The sequence below is a fragment of the Nerophis lumbriciformis genome, linkage group LG21, assembly GCF_033978685.3.
Source record: "Nerophis lumbriciformis linkage group LG21, RoL_Nlum_v2.1, whole genome shotgun sequence".
Lineage (NCBI taxonomy): Eukaryota > Metazoa > Chordata > Actinopteri > Syngnathiformes > Syngnathidae > Nerophis > Nerophis lumbriciformis.
In genome coordinates this window covers 28705001-28725206 of record NC_084568.2, presented here as the reverse complement: position 1 = coordinate 28725206, position 20206 = coordinate 28705001, and the positions used below count along the sequence as shown (strand labels likewise).

Below are 20206 nucleotides of genomic sequence, written 5' to 3'. Positions count from 1 at the left end.
TTCAATTCGAAGACAGCATAAATCTGTCATAGGTAGGGATGGGTCTCGAAAATTGGTTCCCATCATATCAATTCCTTGGAATCGCTTGCCATTTTCCCCCAAAACAATTCCTTTAAGGGTTCCTGCGGGCGGGAGTGAGGTCATTCATTACGCAACGTGCAGACAACATTGTGCCCAGGTCGCAGAAAGGCTCCACAGTTTGGCTCCATGTTACAAGAAAAGATTGCAATAACTGCAAGGTTGCTATATGATCAAGGAGGACATAGGAGCAATGTGCTGAAACATTTGAACTCACAGCATGCTGCAACTTTAAAAGAAGGTTGTGTTTTTTAACCGCTCCTATCTCATCCCAGCAGCAGTCCTCTGGCCTAAATACAACAGGTGCTATCATGTTAGCGACATTAGCTGTTCAATTAGCATGAATGGTTTCATTTAGATCAGCATGACCAGAGACTGATTGGCTCCGAGGCGGCCAGTAAGTACTCGCTCCAGGTCACGTCTGCCGCTCTACAGACGTCACCAAACAGTGATTGAGTTTGTGGACAAAAGCTTGCATCCTTTGCTCCACTACACATTCCTGTTTATAGTAGATGAATGTTCAATTGTAGTCAGAGAAAAGTTGCATGTTTTCATTAACCACATTTTCACTCAATTGTACAGGAGAAACTCATGAAAATTCATGAACTTCAAAATGTGAAACTAACGTGATATTCACTCATTACATGCATATGTTTCCTTCATCATCATTGTAATGACCATAACGTAGTTTTTAAAACCCCACATTGACATTTTCAATTCAAGGTTATTCATAAACTGCTAATCACGGCTTGACATATCTCACTTTGCATGTGATATGTTATATCACATGTTACATTCTTATTTTGTTAAATTCTAAAGAATAAGATTTATTATTTTTATTTTTCAAATAGTTGTTTTCTATGCTGCGTATGTGCTTCTTAAGACATCCCTGTGGGCTTTGTAAGGTCACGTTAGCTCTAAACTCAACTCAATCGATGCTAACCCACTTTTTCTCTTTTTCCAAATAAGAATCCATAAGAGAACCGAATCGTTAAGCAGAATCAGAACCATAAAAATCTGATGAAAAGTTGAATCATAAAAAAGGTTAGTGTTTTTCAAACCTACCGGTAATATCATTCTGACAAATTTCACTTGATCAAACACTTCCTAACATTTTCTGCTATAAAATATACCAATATTTGTGACGATATCGCTATCGGCCAATACTCAAGGCTCCGATAAGAGTTGGCATTTATTTTTGACACCCAAAAACATGTTGGAATATTTTGTTGCATGGTCAGATGATTATAAAGTTTGGAAGAAATAGCATGCAAATATTTTGTGTTGAAAGAACACATTTAATAATATAGATCAAGTGCTTTATTGACGCACATTATTTCCTAAAATGCTGTGCCAGACCAGATTAAACCCCCAGGCTTTGACACCTGTGATGTAGCCTGTGATGTCACACCTTCAAAATAAAAGCATGGCAGTAAAATATCAGTACTGTCACAGGCCACATAAAATGATATGGCCCCCGGGCCTTGAGTGTGGCACCTGTGCACCACATCTCAGTTTCCCATACAAATGGGCCAGAAATACTGCAAATAGACCATTATAGAAATATTGAGCGCTCTGTTTGCCCTTGCTCATAAACACATGATGATGGGACTGTCAGGGAATACAGCTTGTTAGTACAATGCTGCACAGAAGGGTGCCATTATAACCTGGTCTGCTAGACAATGAGAAATGAGCGAGTTATAATTTATTTTCGATAAACAGTGTTCTCTCAATTACACCTTCCAGACCCCGTATAAAAGGAATTTTCACAATTCAAAGCGCTCTTATCATTTTTATGAATATACCTTTATAGTTTTATAAGCATTTCACCCGTTACGGTACTAATTCTCGAAATTGCTATCTTTCGGTACTTGTGTGTGAATAAATAATTGTTTGTGATGATGAAATCATATTTATTGCAACATTTAAACAATCCGATTATAATAACTGCTGTCTAGTTATATCTAGACGTTGGATGACAGTCTTTTGTATGTATGGTGTTTTTTTCCTTTGTTGCATCCTAGAAAAGTGTTAATACTGTAGGGGTGTAACGGTACACAAAAATTTCGGTTCGGTACATACCTCGGTTTAGAGGTCACGGTTCGGTTAATTTTCGGTACAGTAAGAAAACAAAATATAAATTTTTGGGTCATTTACCACATTTGCAAAATCTTCCAACAAAAATATTTTTCTTAATGGAATATTTGATGTGAAGTAATCGGAACTTTGGATAGGTCAATAATTCATAATAACATCGATTTTGATACAATATTATGTTTTGAGCAATGACAGTTTGAAAGAAAAAAAAAACAGCTTTGTTTTTTTAGTCAACATTGCAACTTTTAAATTACATTTAACCTTTAAGCTTTTTTATTTCACTTTTGTAATGTTTTTGTTTATTTTAATAGTATTTTTAGAATGTGCCGTAGGTCTTTAAAACATTAGCTGTGGGCCGCAAAAAGCCTCCGAGGCACACTTTTGACACCCCTGCTATAGATAACAAAAAATTTAATCTGATAAATCTATGGATAAAAAGCAGAGCCTGGCGACGCATGCGCGTTTTAACTCTCTCTCCCTCTCTTCTCTGCCCCTCCCTCACGAATGCTGCTGCGTGCACAATTTGTTTTGTTTTTAACCCCTTCTTAACCGTGAACGTACATTAAAAATACACGCAACCCTAACTCAAAATGCCGGACATTTGAGGCATTTAAGAAACTCCGCCCTGACAGCTCCGCAAAAGAGGACATGTCCGGTGAAAAGAGGACGTATGGTCAGTCTATCGTAGCCCGTTAGCTGCTAGCATGCCGTGTGTTGTGCCTCGGTGTGCATTGTTTACACAACGTGCGTTACGCTACTTATATGTCCGTGTGGAAACTTGTTCGGAACACCTCCGTACCGAAACGGTTCAATACAAATACACGTACTGTTAAACCCCTATAATACTTTAAGTATTGTACTTATTAAGCAGCAGCCGTTTGATTGTAACGTGCATCTTACCAGACGGCGGATTCACATTAAACCAGTTTTAAAATCTCTGCATTGGCTCCCGGTGTGTTTCAGGATCAATTCTAAAGGTGGTTCTTATGGTTTATAAATGTTGTTATGGTATTGGGCCTTCTTATCTTTCAGATTTGCTTTTACCCAACAAACCTCCGGGACTCATCTCCTAATTATTCCAAAAGTTCACTTGCTTAAGAGCAGGCTTAAGACTAGAGATGTCCGATAATATCGGCCGGCCTATATTATCGGCCGATAAATGCTTTAAAATGTAATATCGGAAATTATCGGTATCGGTTCCAAAAAGTAAAATTAATGACTTTTTAAAACGCCGCTGTACGGAGCGGTACATATCTGGTAAAACGGACGTAGGGAGCAGTACAGAGCAGTTGCGTCTTCCAGTCAGTGTGAGAGAGGGGAGAGGGGAGAGCCTCCTCTCCCCTCTCTCACACACAACACAGGAGTTGACGACTGCAGCATGAGAGGTTTACTGGCAATGCTTGATGACCTCATCAAACCATAACAACAACAAGAGTGTGTTGTTGCTGGTGCTGTAGCCGTGGCAAACAAGCGAGCTTGCTCGGTGACTGACTAACGACACCATGTCTATGGTTTGGGATTATTTTAAAGTGTGACGAATAAAAAACTGGCAATTTGCAATGACTGCAAAAAGTTGGTTATGCGAGGAGGAACCAAGACGTCTTCCTTTCATACAAGCAATTTGATCTCCCACCTCTTCAAGAATCATACAGAGATACACGAATACAAGCGGAAGATGGATGAAAAGCAAACACCGAAAGCAGCTTGCAATGAGCGGAGGTGCCTTGTCTCAACGCAGCATTTCAGAATCTCTGGCTGACTGCTAGGCCACTTCAAGCACTCACCACTCGCTTGCAGCACATTTGTGTTACTCATACAAATACGTTAGAGCAGGGCAGATTGAGCCCAGTTTATAATTTCCTGTTATACAGTATGCCAGGCAGTCTACTAAAGGAGGACTATGTTATTGTTTACTTTATTACTCTAGTATACTCTGGACTGAAGCTGTGTGCCTTCATTATTTTTGTAGCTGTTTTGAGGAATGTTTACAAAATAATAATAATAATAATTCACTTTGTGAAAGTCAAAGTAGAGTATTTCCCATAGTTGTAGTGGGTATTAGGATTATCTCAGGGAGAGCATGTCCCAAATTCCAAGCTTCTGTTTTGAGGCATGTTAAAAAAAATAATGCACTTTGTGACTTCAATAATAAATGGCAGTGCCATGTTGGCACTTTTTTCCATAACTTGAGTTGAAGTTGTTCTCTTATTTTGGAAAACCTTGTTACTTTGTTTAATGCATCCAGCGGGGCATCACATCACAAAATTAGGCATAATAATGTTTTAATTCCACAACTGTATATATCGGTATCGGTTGATATCGGAATCGGTAATTAAGAGTTGGACAATATCGGAATATCGGAAAAAAAGCCATTATCGGACATCTCTACCCACCTTTTTGATGTGGCTTATACCCAATAATTAATTAATTTGATTGAATCCATTGGTACTTTACTTTTTATCTTTAGTTATGCAAGATTTTATTTAGTTCTATTTATTTATTTTATATTTACTGTATACTCATTTTATTCGTGTTTATTATTTACGTTCATATGTCTTACTTGTATTTTATCCTTTATCTCTACTCATGGTTCTTACCATTTACAGATTTTATTATTTTTACTCTCCAACGTTCCTCAGAGGTAGACATCTGCATCAGGGGTTATCGGCCATGTTTGAGGGGGCTCTTTGTGTCAGCGTCCTGGTGGCCATGGTCTGATGACCTCCTGGTGCAGATGGCTCCTGTGATAGTGTTTACTCACCTGGCTCCTCTGTAGTCAGCCATGCATTATTTGTTTATGTATTTAGGTATGTTGTGTGCGTGCGTATGTGATAATGGGGGATCTGGATCATCGGGGTATTGTTTAAGTTTGTAAAGCACTGTCGCATTTATTTTATGTATGAAAAGCGCTTTATAAATAGTTTAATGGATTGATCTTCATTGTAGTTTTAATTTACAAATTTGGAGATGTTGAAATTGCAATGTAAAATCGCTAATGCTAATAAGTAGCATGTCAATTGCAAAGCCAATGTATATTGACATCAAGCTAACGCATTTGTGAAACGGTGGAACCTGACTTTACTTACGTTGGAGCGTTTTGAGTCAATTTGTTGGCATTGAAAATTGCAATGTTACCTAGAGGTAGTTTGAGTTTGCTCTCAGTGCTGCTGGAGTGATTGTCAAGGGCCGAAGTGCAAAGCTTTGGCAACCGGGCATGACGTCAAGCGCAACCCAGCTGCCGTAACGTGGCACACTTGGATTTTACGTGAATAGGTGCCCAGTAAGACTGGCGGGACTCGGTCTGTGCCAAAAAAGCGCTGTGTTGGGTAGCCATGCCGAGCTTTGACACACACTTGAGACACATCATATGCTCCTAAAACACTTGTTACACTTTAAAAGCTATGTCATGAAAACTTCAATGGAACTCAGTATAACTTTAAAATGTACTGAGATGGCAGTAAGGAGAGTCACAAGCCTTGCAAAACATGGCTAATGCTAATGCTAACGAGAACGAGGCATTTATTCCAAAGAAAATATAATTTTTGTCAGTGGTTTAGATTTGCGGCAACAAGTTTATTTAAAAAAGGCAGCAGCACAACAAACTTATTCCAGCATCTGAAACAGTATCGAGCCGAGTGGGGGAAATGCGACTCTTCACAAGGCCAACAAGATCGCAACAACTAACGCCAGCTAAGAAGCGTCTTACTGTGGGGGACTCATTTACACGAGGATGCACGTACGACGACTCCAACACGTGTTGGAGAACAATGCACAGGGCGATCACTAAAACAGTGGCTCTGCACATCCAAACTGGACAGCTCGAATGCTGCTGCAAAACTCTTGTGGAATTATGAGGCATTTAATCATCAATATATGATGTGTACATTGTCTTTAACATCAGTACACACCAACAAGGAGCCCAGGATACTTCAGGGAAAAGGCTGCCTTTATATACTTACTAAAACTACATAGTCCTCTAAATGTTTTACTTGATTATTTATTTGCATAACATGTACAATACTACATTTTTATTCAAGACAGAAGTTCTAAGTTTGCACTTTATTGATCTGATTATTTATTTACTATTTATTGGACTTTATTGATTTGCATGCAATGTGCAATGCTACATTTTTATTTACAGAAGTATATTTTTCACAAGGCGGACATTTTAAGTTTGCAGTGCTAACCTTAATGTTGGAGGGGATTATTAATTTGCGTGCAATTTACAAAGCTAAATTTTTGTTTACAGAAGTATTTTATTCAAGCAGAAGTATTTCCTCCCAGAGGAAGCTCTTCATTCAATTATTAGAAAAATTATTGTATAAAAAGTACAATGTATATCTGGTCGAAAAAGAACAATAGTACACGAGTTAGAATTTTGCTGAGTGTAAGAAACAGATACAACTAGTTTTTGATCAAATAAAAGCAAATCTCGCTTTTGTCATTGGTTCATTTTAAAAGTAGGGAAAAAATTGTAAATCAAATTGTTTGTAAAAAACAAAAACAAAAAACAAACAATATTTTTTGGGAACATTGCCCAGGCCTAGTAAAAATGTAGGAAAAAAGACAAAATAGGAACGCAATGAGAAAGCTGAAAAACTAATATTGTACTTAGTCACCTATAACAGAGCTGACAAAGTTTTGTCTTTAAATATATATTACATGTTTTTACCTTTTCTTTTTTTTTTTTTTACAAAGCAAAAAAATATTAAAAGTGGCCCATGTATACTTTGACTTTTCACTTTGCTGTCCTTGGTGGAAAAAGTTTGGACACCCTAGTTCTCGAGACTAAAACCCATTCAATACATCTCAATAATTTAATTCTATTTTTACAATTTGCAACGGATCAAAAATGGCTACAGGAACACATGTTTGACAACCATGATGGTTGCTATAACTAGATACGCCACTCCCCTTGGAGCTGCTGGCCTACGGCGGCCATAAGCTAGTAAGGGCAAAGTGCCAGGGAATTTCTTTGTTATAGACGGCATGCAACGATAAGAATTCTGGCACAATGTGCTGCATACAGTTGCAGAACACCATGTACGGTTGAAACAAGGACACTGGCAATCACCTTTTCATAGGTAATTTGATTAAATGTATATTAATGGCACATGATTTGACTATTACAAAAGAGCAAATTATGATTTATTTTCAATGTACTGTTCCCTCCATTATCGCTGGGATTAGTAATAGTAATTTACAACGTATTGCGTTGCCTTAACGGGGCTGTTTGCAACCTTTACGCTGAAGCCTAGAGGGCACCTAAAGTGTCGTAAGCATTATATTCCACCCTCTTATGACAACTACGCACATATGTAACACGTGCATGCCGGTTATCTAATTTTCAATATCTAGGGCATCGTATTAACATGACTGCCTTGGTTCAGGTGCACCCGCTCCCTGTGTGTGAGTGTGGATGAGGCAGCGACGAGTTACAAGTAGGGTTGCGCGATATATACGATAAATGATACAAATTTGGCCGATGACAGCTTGCAATACTAATTTTCGTGGCCCAATTAGGTTCATTAGGTCTTCAAAGATTTATGCATTTTTTTCCTCCTATAGCCAGACCTGTGTGTTTTTTCCGTACCTGACGGTGTGGCCGTCCTCATCAATACTGGGGTCAAACCTCTCACTAAACTAAGACCGTTGTTAGTCCGCCTTAAGGACAAATTAGACCAAGAACACAAACGCAACGTAATATATCAGATCCCTTGTTTGTCGTACAACAAATCATAAATGGGAGGAACTGGCAGAGACTTTAGCATCAGGAAGACAGAGCACAGAACATGTGAAACGGAAGCATGCACACAGGCCACCAGAAAACAAACAGAAGAAGAGCAAACCCCTGCAAGAGGGAGAACCACCTCACTAATTGAGACAATGACAGATCGTCAGCACCCACATCAGCAAACGCGCCCCCCAGACTGAATTGGGATGAAGGGGCGCACCAACCTTCCTACACCTGGGACACAGTCCTGAAGAGGTGGGACTGCAGGTGGCGCCGTCAGCCTGCTACTACAAGCAGGAAGACGGCACCAAAAACGGTTTGAATCAGCTGAGCAGACACGTCACAGCAATATCCAGTGACAACCTCTGGGGAAGACCACAGTTGTAGCCGATACTGTGAGGTACAAAATAAACAGGTCTGGCTACAGAAAAAAAAAAACAGCGTAATATTTTTTGGTTTGAAAAAAAAATTGCCAACAGCCCCTTTGTATGGGAAGATGACTTCTGCCAAGTGACTGGCTGCTATCCAAATATTTGGGATATAAATGGTAACAGAGCCTGCGATGAGATGGCAACTTGTCCAGGGTGTACCCCGCCTTCCGCCCGAATGCAGCTGAGATAGGCTCCAGCACCCCCGCGACCCCGAAAGTGACAAGCGGTAGAAAATGGATGGATGGATGGTAACAGAGCCTTTTCAAGAGGAGGTTACAAAACTCCACTGGGCTGCTGATGCATGACGTACAGGTGCAGTTAGCCTAAAGAAGGGTCTTTTGAAAACAAAGCGATTCTGGAAAATTATGTGAATTGAATCTATGATGACTGTAGATAGTGAGACCCACCTGGCATGCAAAGAAGTGTCCACTGATCTTGACGATGACCTGCTCGTTCTCGTCAGGAGTCTGGTCCCTGGGCACAACCACTTCAGCGCATGTCAGGTTCTGTAACTCGTTCACCTGCAAACATCACAACGACTATTGTAAACGGATGATTTGATTGAAACCGCGTGTCTTTGTGAATTACCGTTTTGCCACCCTTGCCGATGACCCTCCCGGCAGCAAAGGAGGGAACCTTGATGTGGGCCTCCAGCTTCACCTCCTCCTTGGGTCCAAAGAAATTCTCCTCCTTCAGCTTGCCAAAGATGCGACACTGAGCCTGCAGCCAAACCATAGAATGAACGGTGTCTTTTTCTGTGGAGTGAAAGAAGATCCTACTGGCTATCAAGCGCCATGTGGGGCTACAACACCTTGAACTGAGCCTCAGGGGGGCCGACAATGATGACCATCCTCTGTTTGGGATCCATTCCTTCCGCGGGGGCAATCTGAAGGACAGACGGCGGTGTGAAACCTTCTGGCTTCCACCAATCGCTCGATTGTGTCTAGCGTGTCCTCGGCAGACTCACCTTGATGGAGGCTCCTGCAAAGTGCGACAGCTGCTTGATATGTTGACCCTGCTTTCCGATGATTGCTCCCACGGCAAGCGCGGGGATGAACAGGTGGACCGTCTCAGACTCCGGGTGTCCCTGGTGAGTAGGAACACATCGCTGCTAATTGGGACTGTGTGCACTCATTCATGCAACACACACTGCAATACAAGTAAATAAGCATTATGCATGTGTGGAATGTATTAGGGCGGGGCGATTCAACGAGATCGCAACAGGCACCTAATATTAAAAAAAACAGGTCCAAGATGATTCTTCTGTGTCGGAAGAAAGCAAAAGTATTGAAGCAACGCACCTGCTCTCTGATAATTGAGCAACACTGGAAGTGATCACTTATCAGTGGGAGTGACACGCTAACAGCCAATCAGGTAAAAGTGTCAACTATTACATTTGAAAGTAAAAATGGGTGCTACAGAAAGCAAAAACATTGTGGCTAAAACCTTGACAGTATGGCACTTTTTGGGGCTTTTTAAAACGGACTGTAGTCAGACCAATGTGGTCCACCTTAGCCGTGCTCACCCTTTAGAGCACAGCTGTAACGTCTTGGCACTAAAAAAGCAGAAAATAGTTCTTCTCAGGTTTATTTATGTTTACATTTTCACACTTTGCACTATTTTCTTACACTTTATTCATCATTTTTAAAATTTTCCTTTTTTTTGCACTTTAATTTCAAGAGGTTATTTTTAAGTTTTCAATGGGATTTTACTATTTCGTTTACATTGACTGTTTGCCATGCCTTGATAGCTGACAGAGGTTACATGTCAAAAAAATGTACTCCCTATTTTTGATTGGTCATAAAAATATCAATCATTAATATCAAACAAGTATATGGCAATAGTTTTCAGCCATATCGCCCAGCCCTGCAACGTATTACATTACAGAATTGCGTTAGTTAACATGAACAAAAGGACTCAAGCCGACAAGCGCATGCCAAAGCAACAGGTGGCGCTATGACTCCATTCCAAAAGTCAATGAGTAGTAATAAAAAAAAAAGATTCACACTGCAGAATTGGATGAGGAAAGCAGTTTTCCCATCTGTACAATAAAGTTATCCTAAAAGCTAGTTTGCATATGTACAAAATATTGTGTGGAAAAAATAGCCTTACTATGAAGTCTCTGAGGTGTGTTGAATTATTAATTTCATTCCACAAACAAATTAGTTTTATACTTTTGGCTTACAGGCGCAAAAGAGCTCAAATACAATAAGAAGCTGTCATGCAAAATGCCACAGCACATGACTTGCTCCTCTTCAAAGACACAGCCGCTGTTTCCCAGCGCTCAAGTCAGCCACACTCCAAACATCATTGATTTTGGATGGAGACCAATACTCCAATCCATACGCCAGCTAAGGTCCAACGACTCCATCGTGCTTGTCTTTGTGTCAGGGAAGCCTTTTCTCTCATCATGAAGCTGCTGGTGCCCACGCTACAGGTTAAAAGGACCATAAGGGCCTACAGGTGGAAGTAGAAGCTCAAGACAGTGACGTGCCGACTACCCTGCCATGTCATCCCGCAGCAAGCAGCCACAAGCCGTGCAAAAGCTCTTTGGGGACGGGTGACTTACAGCCAGGGGCTGGCTACTGGCCGACATCATTGAAGCCCAAAATGGCCCCTCGGCCCCATAAGGACTGCACTACGGGAAGAAAAAGATAAGGCGTCGCCAGGAAGTGGGGACTAACATGGCAGACCGCAATGCTCTGACCCCGAGCACGTCTGCGGCGCACGCTAATAAAAAGGATTGGAACGGAAAGGCCGTCACTTACGCCGAACGCTGAGCCGCCGGGACCAGGAGGGGGGACATGGGACATGGATGGACCCATGCCAGGCGCGCCGCTGGGAAACAGACCCAGAGCATTCAAGTTCAAGCCTGGGATCAGGTTAGACTGGAGCTGTGGAGAAACAAGTTCAGGTCAGGTCCACACAAATACTATGTCAGCTTTGGCGTGTGGGTGAAGTGAGCTGGTTATTTTGTGTTGTAAGAAAGGTGCAGCATAATCTCATGTTTGGAAACCGTATTTAACAAGAGAAAATGAAGGTAACGTACAAGTGCTGGTTTCATTTGATGCAGACCAAAAAGTCACAGACAAAAACAAAAAAACTATTATGAAGTTTCCTGGGTGTCTATTTTAAAGATAAAGTACACAATATTGAATATATGTGTATATTGATGTTGTGACTTGTGAAAATGCTACCAAGGCAGCTTGGGGCTGCTGCTTTTTCAGGCTTCTATTGGGCAAAATGCACGTAACAGCTGTGGATGTTTTTTTACCTCCACTCATGTAGACAGATTTTCTTCTTTCTGAAGTGTTTAAAAACAGTGGCACTATAACTCAGCTCAACAAATAAAAATCTAAGCATTACAGCTGCTTAACATATTTGCATAACAGCCATAACTTTAATGACAGTTGCGCTATAAACTCCTGCTCAGCCTTGACTGGCACCACAATTGAGCTACCCGGTTGCAAGTATTTAGTGTGGTTTTCAGGCTATGTTCACGTTCAATTTTTTTTTGTCCAATTCCATCTTTTTTTGTCATCGTTTACATGATATAAAATTGGGAAGGCAATCTAACCTGCATGTAGACATGACTTAACGATGCCACACGTGCTGCAGTAAAGTAAACATGGCTTTCATTCCAGTACGTCGTATTGCTGGCGCATTTGAGGTAATTTCAAGGAGTTTGTGCAATCAAGGTCAACATTTTCTCAAGAGAATTGTTGCGTGTAGAACAAGGGTGGGCAAACATTTTGTCTCAAGAGCCACATTGGCTTTTTGAATTTGACAGATAGACCGGGCGAGCACATGATGCATTTCATATCCGTTGGAACTAAGAGTAGACTTCTCAAACATGGGCATTTTAATGAGAATACATATCTTTTCAACATTAACATAAATGGTATTAAAGGGTTAACACTTACATTCTGTGATGTTGATCACCCTTTTTTGCCAGTGTGTCCAAGTCTAGTATCAGTTTTGTTGTGGCAATTCTCAAAACAGGTCTTTGATCAATTCTGTTCTAATATTTGGCGGGCCGGATTTAAGGAAGCAACAGGCCGAAGTGTGCCCATTCCTGGTGTAGAATATTAAGAAGGAAGAGGGCAAGCACTTTGGCTCTGGCATTTGCAGGACATTTGTTTCCACGTCCACTCCAAAGAGCGTGTGGGCGAGCAGTCGGAGACAGGAGTGGCGGAACTTTGACTTGACTTCCTAAAACATTACTTTTCCGCTCATTTGTTAACAGTCTATTTTGGCGAAGAATAACGTTTTGCGCTATTTGATGACATATTGGTCAGGTGAACGCGACTGGACCGTTCAGCTCGCAGTCGAAGGAGGCCTGGACTTGAACTGGAAATTGCACTGTTTACATTGACATTAAAAATCGGATATAGGAAAATAAAACAGACGAAATTGACCTGCATTGTATTTTTTTGTGACAATGAACACTCACGTTCATGGCAGCCATGTCGCTCTCATACGACTCTCTGATCTTCTTCATCACTTCCTCCTCTGCCCTCGCACACGCCTCAATGGTGCCTTTCACCGTGATGGTCCGCTCTGGGTTGTAAAGGGTCAAGTCCTGCAGACTGGAAAGGGGCGAGCAGCAAGAGAGTAAACATCCGACGGTCTCCATGGCAAAGAAAAACAAATCCATCTTACGGTGAGATTGTGATCTTGGTCCCAGTGTCCACCTCGATTTTCTTCAGGTTGCGTCCTTCCTTCCCGATTAATCTTCCGACAAAAGTGTTGTGTACGAGAACCTTCAGCGGGATCTCCTCAGTGCTGCACGAGACACAAGCGTGTGGAGTTCAATTGCCCTTCACATCGAACATGAGCTGCCATGAGACCTTTGGTCTATTTTTAGGCTCCATGCAGCCTCCTTTCTATTCCACCACTGATAATAAAACCGTCTCAATGCCATGTGCAGCAATAATAAAGTGTGCAAACTCACAACTTCGTGTCAAGTGCTTCCTTCTGCATGATCTCCATGATGGTTTTGCAGGCGTTGGAACAGCCTTCAGCCGTGGAGTGAATGGTTATAGGCTTCTCGGCGGCACCTGCGTTCTCTTTCCGATGGATGTCAATCCTGCAATGAAGGATTTTAAGTGATGGCATTCCATAATTAAAGTGGGAAATGACAGTTTCTCTTCTTACTAACTTTGAGTGGGTCTGTTTGGTGACGTTGCGTATCGTCGCGCCCTCCTTGCCGATGATGGCCCCGACGAACTGCGTGGGAACCAGCATGCGAAGAGGGATGTCTGACTGCACTTTGGGGCGGGCGCCCAGGCTCGGCGAGCCAGACCGTGGCGGCCCGCGGGCATTGAACCCTCTCCGACCTCCTGGCGCAGGACCCTCTGGTGCGGCGGTCTCGTCTGGGATGTAAGATACTTTCAACGCGCTGTTTTCCATCATGGAGCCGTTGAGCTTCTCCATAGCTCTAGGAAACAAAATATGGCTGATTTAATGAGAACTGAATTTTGGGCTATTATTTAGGTTTGATACCATTTTCTTAAAAGGTGCCCTATAATGCTGACATTAGCACTTATTTCATACTTCTGGACCTAAAAATTATGTCTACAGGTACATTTTCACCCAAAACATGCTTTTTTTCCAACATTTTAGAATTAACATTTGGGGCTCTAAAATGTGGGCGGGGCTTTCATCAGCCAGCTGAGAAGACTGGAGGCAATGTCGTATTGTGTACCGTAGTTTGTGTTTTGCTGGCATCTGCATCACAAATCTAATTTTACAGCCGAATGTGAAGGAATGATCTAGGGCTGCAACAACTAATCGATTAAAATCGATTATAAAAATAGTTGGCGATTAATTTACTCATCGATTCGTTGGATCTATGCTATGCGCAGAGGCTACTTTTCTTTTCTTTTTTTATATATAAACTGCAACATTTACAAACAGCTGAGAAACAATCAAATTAAGTACGGTGCCAGTATGCTGTTTTTCAATAAAATACTGGAAAGGATAGAAATGTAGTTTGTCTCTTTTATCCGATTATTGATTAATCGAAGTAATAATCGACAGATTAATCGATTATCAAATTAGTTAGGGTTGCAGCCCTAGAATGATCCAAAATGTATTGTTGCAGCAACACAACTAAAGAAGGGGGCAGACTGCATACATTTCCAAATGACCAGGAAAGTGTGGAGCTCTCCAATCAAACTGGGACAGACCGGTGTCATTTGCAACGATCATTTGCATGAGTCAGACTTCAAAGATAAGGGATGGACGTTTGGAGGGAAAAAATATAAAAGACTAGCTAAATGCGATCCCATGTTTTACGTCCTCTTCTACTGATGTTTTCCTTGAAGAAATGCAAGAGCATGAGGAAACATGCTAGGGTTTTTAATGGAAGATCAGCGGTTCTTTTATATTTCTTTTTGCTGATAATGTAAGTAATGATGTAACGATGAAAGTAATGATGGACCAGGGCGACACGTGCAATGAGGTGATGAAAATAATAGTTTTATTTGTCTTCATCCACATTGTCTACGCAGGGAAGCGAGCTCCAGTTCTGTAGATGACACCAGGAGGCATCTCGAGTTTGGCGATGGAAAGGGGGTGTTCCAAGTACACTTAGTTAACATCTAAATGCAATTATGGGAAATGACTGCCAGATACCTTTTCAGGAGCATCAAGAGAACTTGTCTGGTCAATATATATAATATTCCATCATCTGGATTAAAATAAGTTAAAGTACCAATGATTGTCACACACACACACACGAGGTGTGGCGAAATTATTCTCTACATTTGACCCATTACCCTTGATCACCCCCTGGGAGGTGAGGGGAGCAGTGAGCAGCAGCGGTGGCTGCTCCCGGGAATCATTTTTTGGTGATTTAACCCCCAATTCCAACCCTTGATGCTGAGTGTCAAGCAGGGAGGTAATGGTAGCTATGGTGCTTTAACCTTTTGGATGAATAGTACTTTTCAGAGTCGTTTTAATGTGATGAGATGGCGACTTGTCCAGGGTGTCCCCCGCCTTCCGCCCGAATGCAGCTGAGATAGGCTCCAGCACCCCCCGTGACCCCAAAAAGGGACAAGCGGTAGAAAATGGATGGAGAGTCGTTTTAATGCAACATACTTTTACTCAAGTATTTTGTGAAGAAGAAATGGTCATTTTACTGTTACATGGAGTTCTATTCTGATAAATACATTTATTTATAGCTGCATGCAAAAAACGTTTCGTTTTGAGTGGCCAGAGACACTGCTTCCAGCGGGCACTGTCATATGACTCCGCTCCACCAATCCAAGCACAAATGACGCCCCACAGGGTTAAAAAGGTGACAGGGCAGCACGAGGTTTACTTTACAAACTATGAAAAACAACATTTATATCATCTGTGCCGGTAGAAATTTTTCAGCACACAGGAATTCCAACGAGAGAAAACATGTTGCCGTAAGTTTTAGATGCTTTAAGTTTAGACCAATTCTAACGTGACAAGGGATAGTAAAAGGTGCACACATGCAGTATTAGTGTCAGTCTCTCACATCTACACACACCTACTGTTGTGCAACTACTTTGAAATATAGCCAATAAATTAATTCGGAAGTTACTCAGTTTGTTACTCAGTCCTTGAGTACCGTGTTATTCCAGACTAAGGCACTCTTAACATCATTTAATTTTCTCCAAAATGGACAGTGTGCCTTATAACCCGGTGCACCTAATGTATGTATTAATTCTGCTTCTGCTTACCGACCTCCAAGCAATTTTATTTGGTACATGGTGTAATGATAAGTGTGACCAGTAGATGGCAGTCACACAAGATACGTGTGGATTGCAGGTTGATGCCGGTTCAATAAATGACGCTAACAAGTACTCGTAAGCAATTAACACCAAAACTGATGTTTAATTGAAAATATAGAACATTACACACTGCGCTCAAAAATCTGTCGGAATGTTCTAGTACGTTTGGTAAGCTACGAAGCCGCACCGCTTGATGGATTGTCGGAGCATTACGGCTACCGTAGTCAGACGTACCGTGCTTCAACATACGGTATTATAGTGTCTGCATAAGGACCCCCAAATGGCCCCTATTAAGACATTCTCTGGTGTTTTATTTGGCAATATTATGCAAAACCAACTTTTCTTACCTTCTGGTACCTGCTGGTGTGTATTTGGGATCTGCATAAGTCCTGAACATTCCTATCATTCTTTGGAACATTAAAATTTTGCCTGTTCAGTTAGCAGCAAACTGAGGTTTTCTGTATTCTTCCCAGCCATTGGAAACCCGTGTTATTGTGTACAGAAAAGCATGTCTTGGTCTTTCCAGACATGATTTATGTCCAGAAAACAGTTCAAATATTAGGGACACTAACGTGCATGGCATGCAGATCATTGGATTTTTGTTCCGCAGCAAAGCTTGAAGTGCACTTCACAGGCAAGCGAGTGATTGGTGAACACTAGGGGGCACTAAATGTCACATTTAACCCTGCTTGCTTCCAACTCATTGGCATTCCAGTCAAGTTGGCTTTTGAGCATGTGTGAGACACATCTCTAGGCCAGAATAAGAGTTGATGCATGGATTGTGTACTCACAGCCTGGCCTGGTCCTTGGCTGTGTAGCGAACATTGACCACTGCAGTCTCCGTCTCAGTGTTGACTGTGAAGGAGCACACGGCAGAGCCACTCACTCGTTAGACCCAAGAAGTTACACACATTCTACAAGGCAAAAACTGAATATACCTTGTTCACAGCTCTCTACGGCACCATACTGGGCCAACATGCCATCCAGGACCTGCAGGAAAAGAAAAACAAATCCATGAGGAAAAATTATTTGTCCGCTTTCACTGGGACTTTTTGTTTGCCAGGAAAAGCCGAGCCCACAGCACTACGTCGGATATATACATCTATACATATCTTGTGGCTCCTACTCAAACCTTTCAGTAACTCAATAGAGGCCCTCTAATCAGATTCCAGAGCTGTGACAAAAACTAGTGATATGACATTAGATGAAGTGCACTGCAAACTACAACCATGAAGAGAAGGTCTAACACTTAGAAAGTCAGCAGATTTATTCCAGCAATCGTGTTGCCTGACATTGGATTGTGTATTTCATGTTCTGCTGGGCGGGGCTTCAATTTAAAATACAAACAAGACCAATTAAGACAATTATTCACGTAGGGGGAAGGAAGAAAAAAGTGGAGAGAGGCATCAAGTTGGCTTGGAGCGCAGCATTTGAATTCATGGACGTGGTCAACTGCGGGCCAGAGGGGGAGCATGGGTTCCAAGACCTTTGACCATGCTCTGTTGAACCCGACACCACACCCCCAAAGTGCTCAAGCCCCCCCTCCCTTTACACACACACACCTCTTGGCTGATCCGCCAACCAAGCAGCCTCCCGCCTCTCTGCCATGTCGACTGCGGCTCATTGGCTCGCTCCTGCCACTCAACACCACGCCGGCTGCTGGCTGGTGGAGCCGCACGTCGCTCGGCGGGAGCCGGCCAATGGGAATGCAGGCCATTCAGGAAAAGGGTGGGGTGCATTCCAGCAGGAAGACAGGGCTGGAGGGGGGGAGGGGAGCAAGCTCATGCTACACATTCTGTGAATCGGAGCACATGGTTGGGAAGGAAAGGGCTCCAGGCCCACCCACCTTACTACAGCTTGGGAAGACGGCCGCACGCTCACGTTGAGGGGCTGCACGCACCATGACCCAACTCCTATCTAGCTGATAAAATACACACGAGGCCTTGGCGTCAAAAGATTAGCCTCTTCTTTTCTAAAGCCCTCCTCTTGAGGGAGAGGGAGACCTCCGTGTCACCTTTGGAGAAGGCAAACTACTCTCTCGGCCACATGCTAGCAACATGCGTAGACGTGGAGCTGCATGCGTAGGCGACCGCCAGCCCACCATATCGCACACATACACGCGCACACACACACGCAAGCCCGTCTGTGGACATTTGATCACAAGGAGCGAATCAGGCTTAAATTGGACAAATCCACGAGTCAGTTACCATGTGAACCACTTTCTTGAGGTCTCTAGCGGTAACAATACTCCAAGCGTACACTGCACACACCAAATGATAGTGACGAGTCGGGCGGGGAGGCTCAGACGCACGTATGTGACCCAAGATTGGGCCACACACACACACTTTAACTTTTAAATATATCCCCAAAAATGCAAGCGTGGAATCAATATTAAGGCATTATAAAATATATGGAGTTCAAATGTAACACACACACACACCCACACCCACACACACACCTTTTTTTGTTTTTGATTTAAATCAAGCAGTGTAGTAGTTAAATATATTTTAGTGTCTTGTCTAAAAATGGTTAACCATTTAAGAACTGAAAAGATGGCATTTTAATTCCAACCCTGCTGGGAGGACACTTTTGTTTCAGTTTGTTGGGGATTTTGCCTCAAAACAATATTGACATGATGCTAGTGTATTGTAATATTGCTACTAGGGCTGCAGCTATACAGTAATATATCCATTAGTTGTTCCATTAATTGGGTCAAACACTATAGCCTCATGCATATTTTAGGGAAATTGGTTGGAATAAAATATTTTTCTGCTTGTCATAACACTTTAATGAATTCACATCAACAGTTTTACCCTGTATGTAGGAATGTGTCATAGCTATCGGGACCAAGATGAACACAATTATTAGTATTGCAGTATTATTGAATGCGCTCAAAAAATACTTACACACTCAAGTTTTATTTTTATAATTAAAATAGACTATCAGTGAAGTGGAAGAAACAAAACATGCAAAATAGTGGCTTTTCTAACAGTGTTTTAGTATTGTATCTGTTTTATTGGCCAAGCTTTGATTGTTTTAAATACTGCTTTGTATTTTAAGATTTGTTTAAATGAAGTGTGTAACAATCTATTTATTATCATTTCTGGCGGGCGTGGTGGCATCCTACTCTGTTCAGCGGTCCTCGAACGCACCATAAAAACACCACTGTCTCATATTTCCCTGAGTAAGAAGGATCACTCTGTTCTAAAAGAACACAGCTTGTCGGTTCAATGTACACAATTAAATATCTCAGTTGCTCAGACAGTAATGCGTTATACAAGTTTAGATCGGGGTATGTCGATTCCTAATGGTGAAAGACGTTAATGTCTCTTGTTTACATGTTAGCATTTAAGCTAGCCCCAGTCAGTTAGTTTATCAAAGTGCAGTCATCAATCAATGTTTTCCAATCATTTTGATCTACAAACATCAGAAGATTTACTGCGGTTACCTTTACAGTTTATAGTTACATCAAAAAACATGTTAAATATATATTTTTAAAACTATGTACTGCCCATTCACCACACCGCTCTCATGTTTGCTTTATTGCAGCAGCCTTGTGGAAACTATCAGTGTATTTTAGGTTCCAGGCACCCCGTGAGGTCCAGATTTGATCTATGTTTAACTACTTGCACTCATTAAACGATTAATCAAAGCAACAGTATCTAAATCGAAGCTTTTTTTCTAATCGAATTAAATTGATTAATTGTTGTAGCCTTAATTGCTAGACAGCATTTTTTTTTCAAATTTCAAGCATAAAATTACTTTGTTTAATTGTCCTGTGTGGATCCTTCAGATTCAAACAGTGTGTTACTGAAAATGGTATTTATCATGGCACACACATTTTATAATTAATTCCAATAAATTTGACTATTTGAGGCAAGCTTATTGTTTTCTCAAATAAAAAGGATTTTAGACTCTGGGAATTTTCCTGAGAACCAGCATCCTCTGCAGTGGACATTTGCTTTTAGTTGGGCTGTCCAATGATTGTTATAATTGTTTCCTAATCAGATTAATCACTTTTTTTTTTTTTTTAATCTGATGGGTCATGATTAATCAGATTACTCGCTTTTACAATTAAAATTTGCTCAAGAAAAGACACA

At 41.5% G+C, this 20206-nt stretch overlaps 1 protein-coding gene across 2 annotated transcripts in view; it reads right to left on the bottom strand.

Moving 5' to 3' along the window:
* igf2bp3 (insulin-like growth factor 2 mRNA binding protein 3) overlaps nt 1–20206 on the bottom strand; it is a 33706-nt gene that overhangs the window by 4215 nt on the left and 9285 nt on the right. For both annotated transcript variants that reach the window (XM_061982499.2, XM_061982500.2), the window contains exons 5-15: nt 17045–17096; nt 16898–16961; nt 13502–13780; nt 13295–13429; nt 13003–13125; nt 12794–12929; nt 11109–11234; nt 9308–9427; nt 9152–9226; nt 8929–9060; nt 8748–8861 (exon numbers count right to left, since the gene is read on the bottom strand). In XM_061982499.2, the coding sequence (XP_061838483.1) occupies nt 8748–8861; nt 8929–9060; nt 9152–9226; nt 9308–9427; nt 11109–11234; nt 12794–12929; nt 13003–13125; nt 13295–13429; nt 13502–13780; nt 16898–16961; nt 17045–17096 (1356 nt within the window). The remainder of the gene's footprint in view (nt 1–8747; nt 8862–8928; nt 9061–9151; nt 9227–9307; nt 9428–11108; nt 11235–12793; nt 12930–13002; nt 13126–13294; nt 13430–13501; nt 13781–16897; nt 16962–17044; nt 17097–20206) is intronic.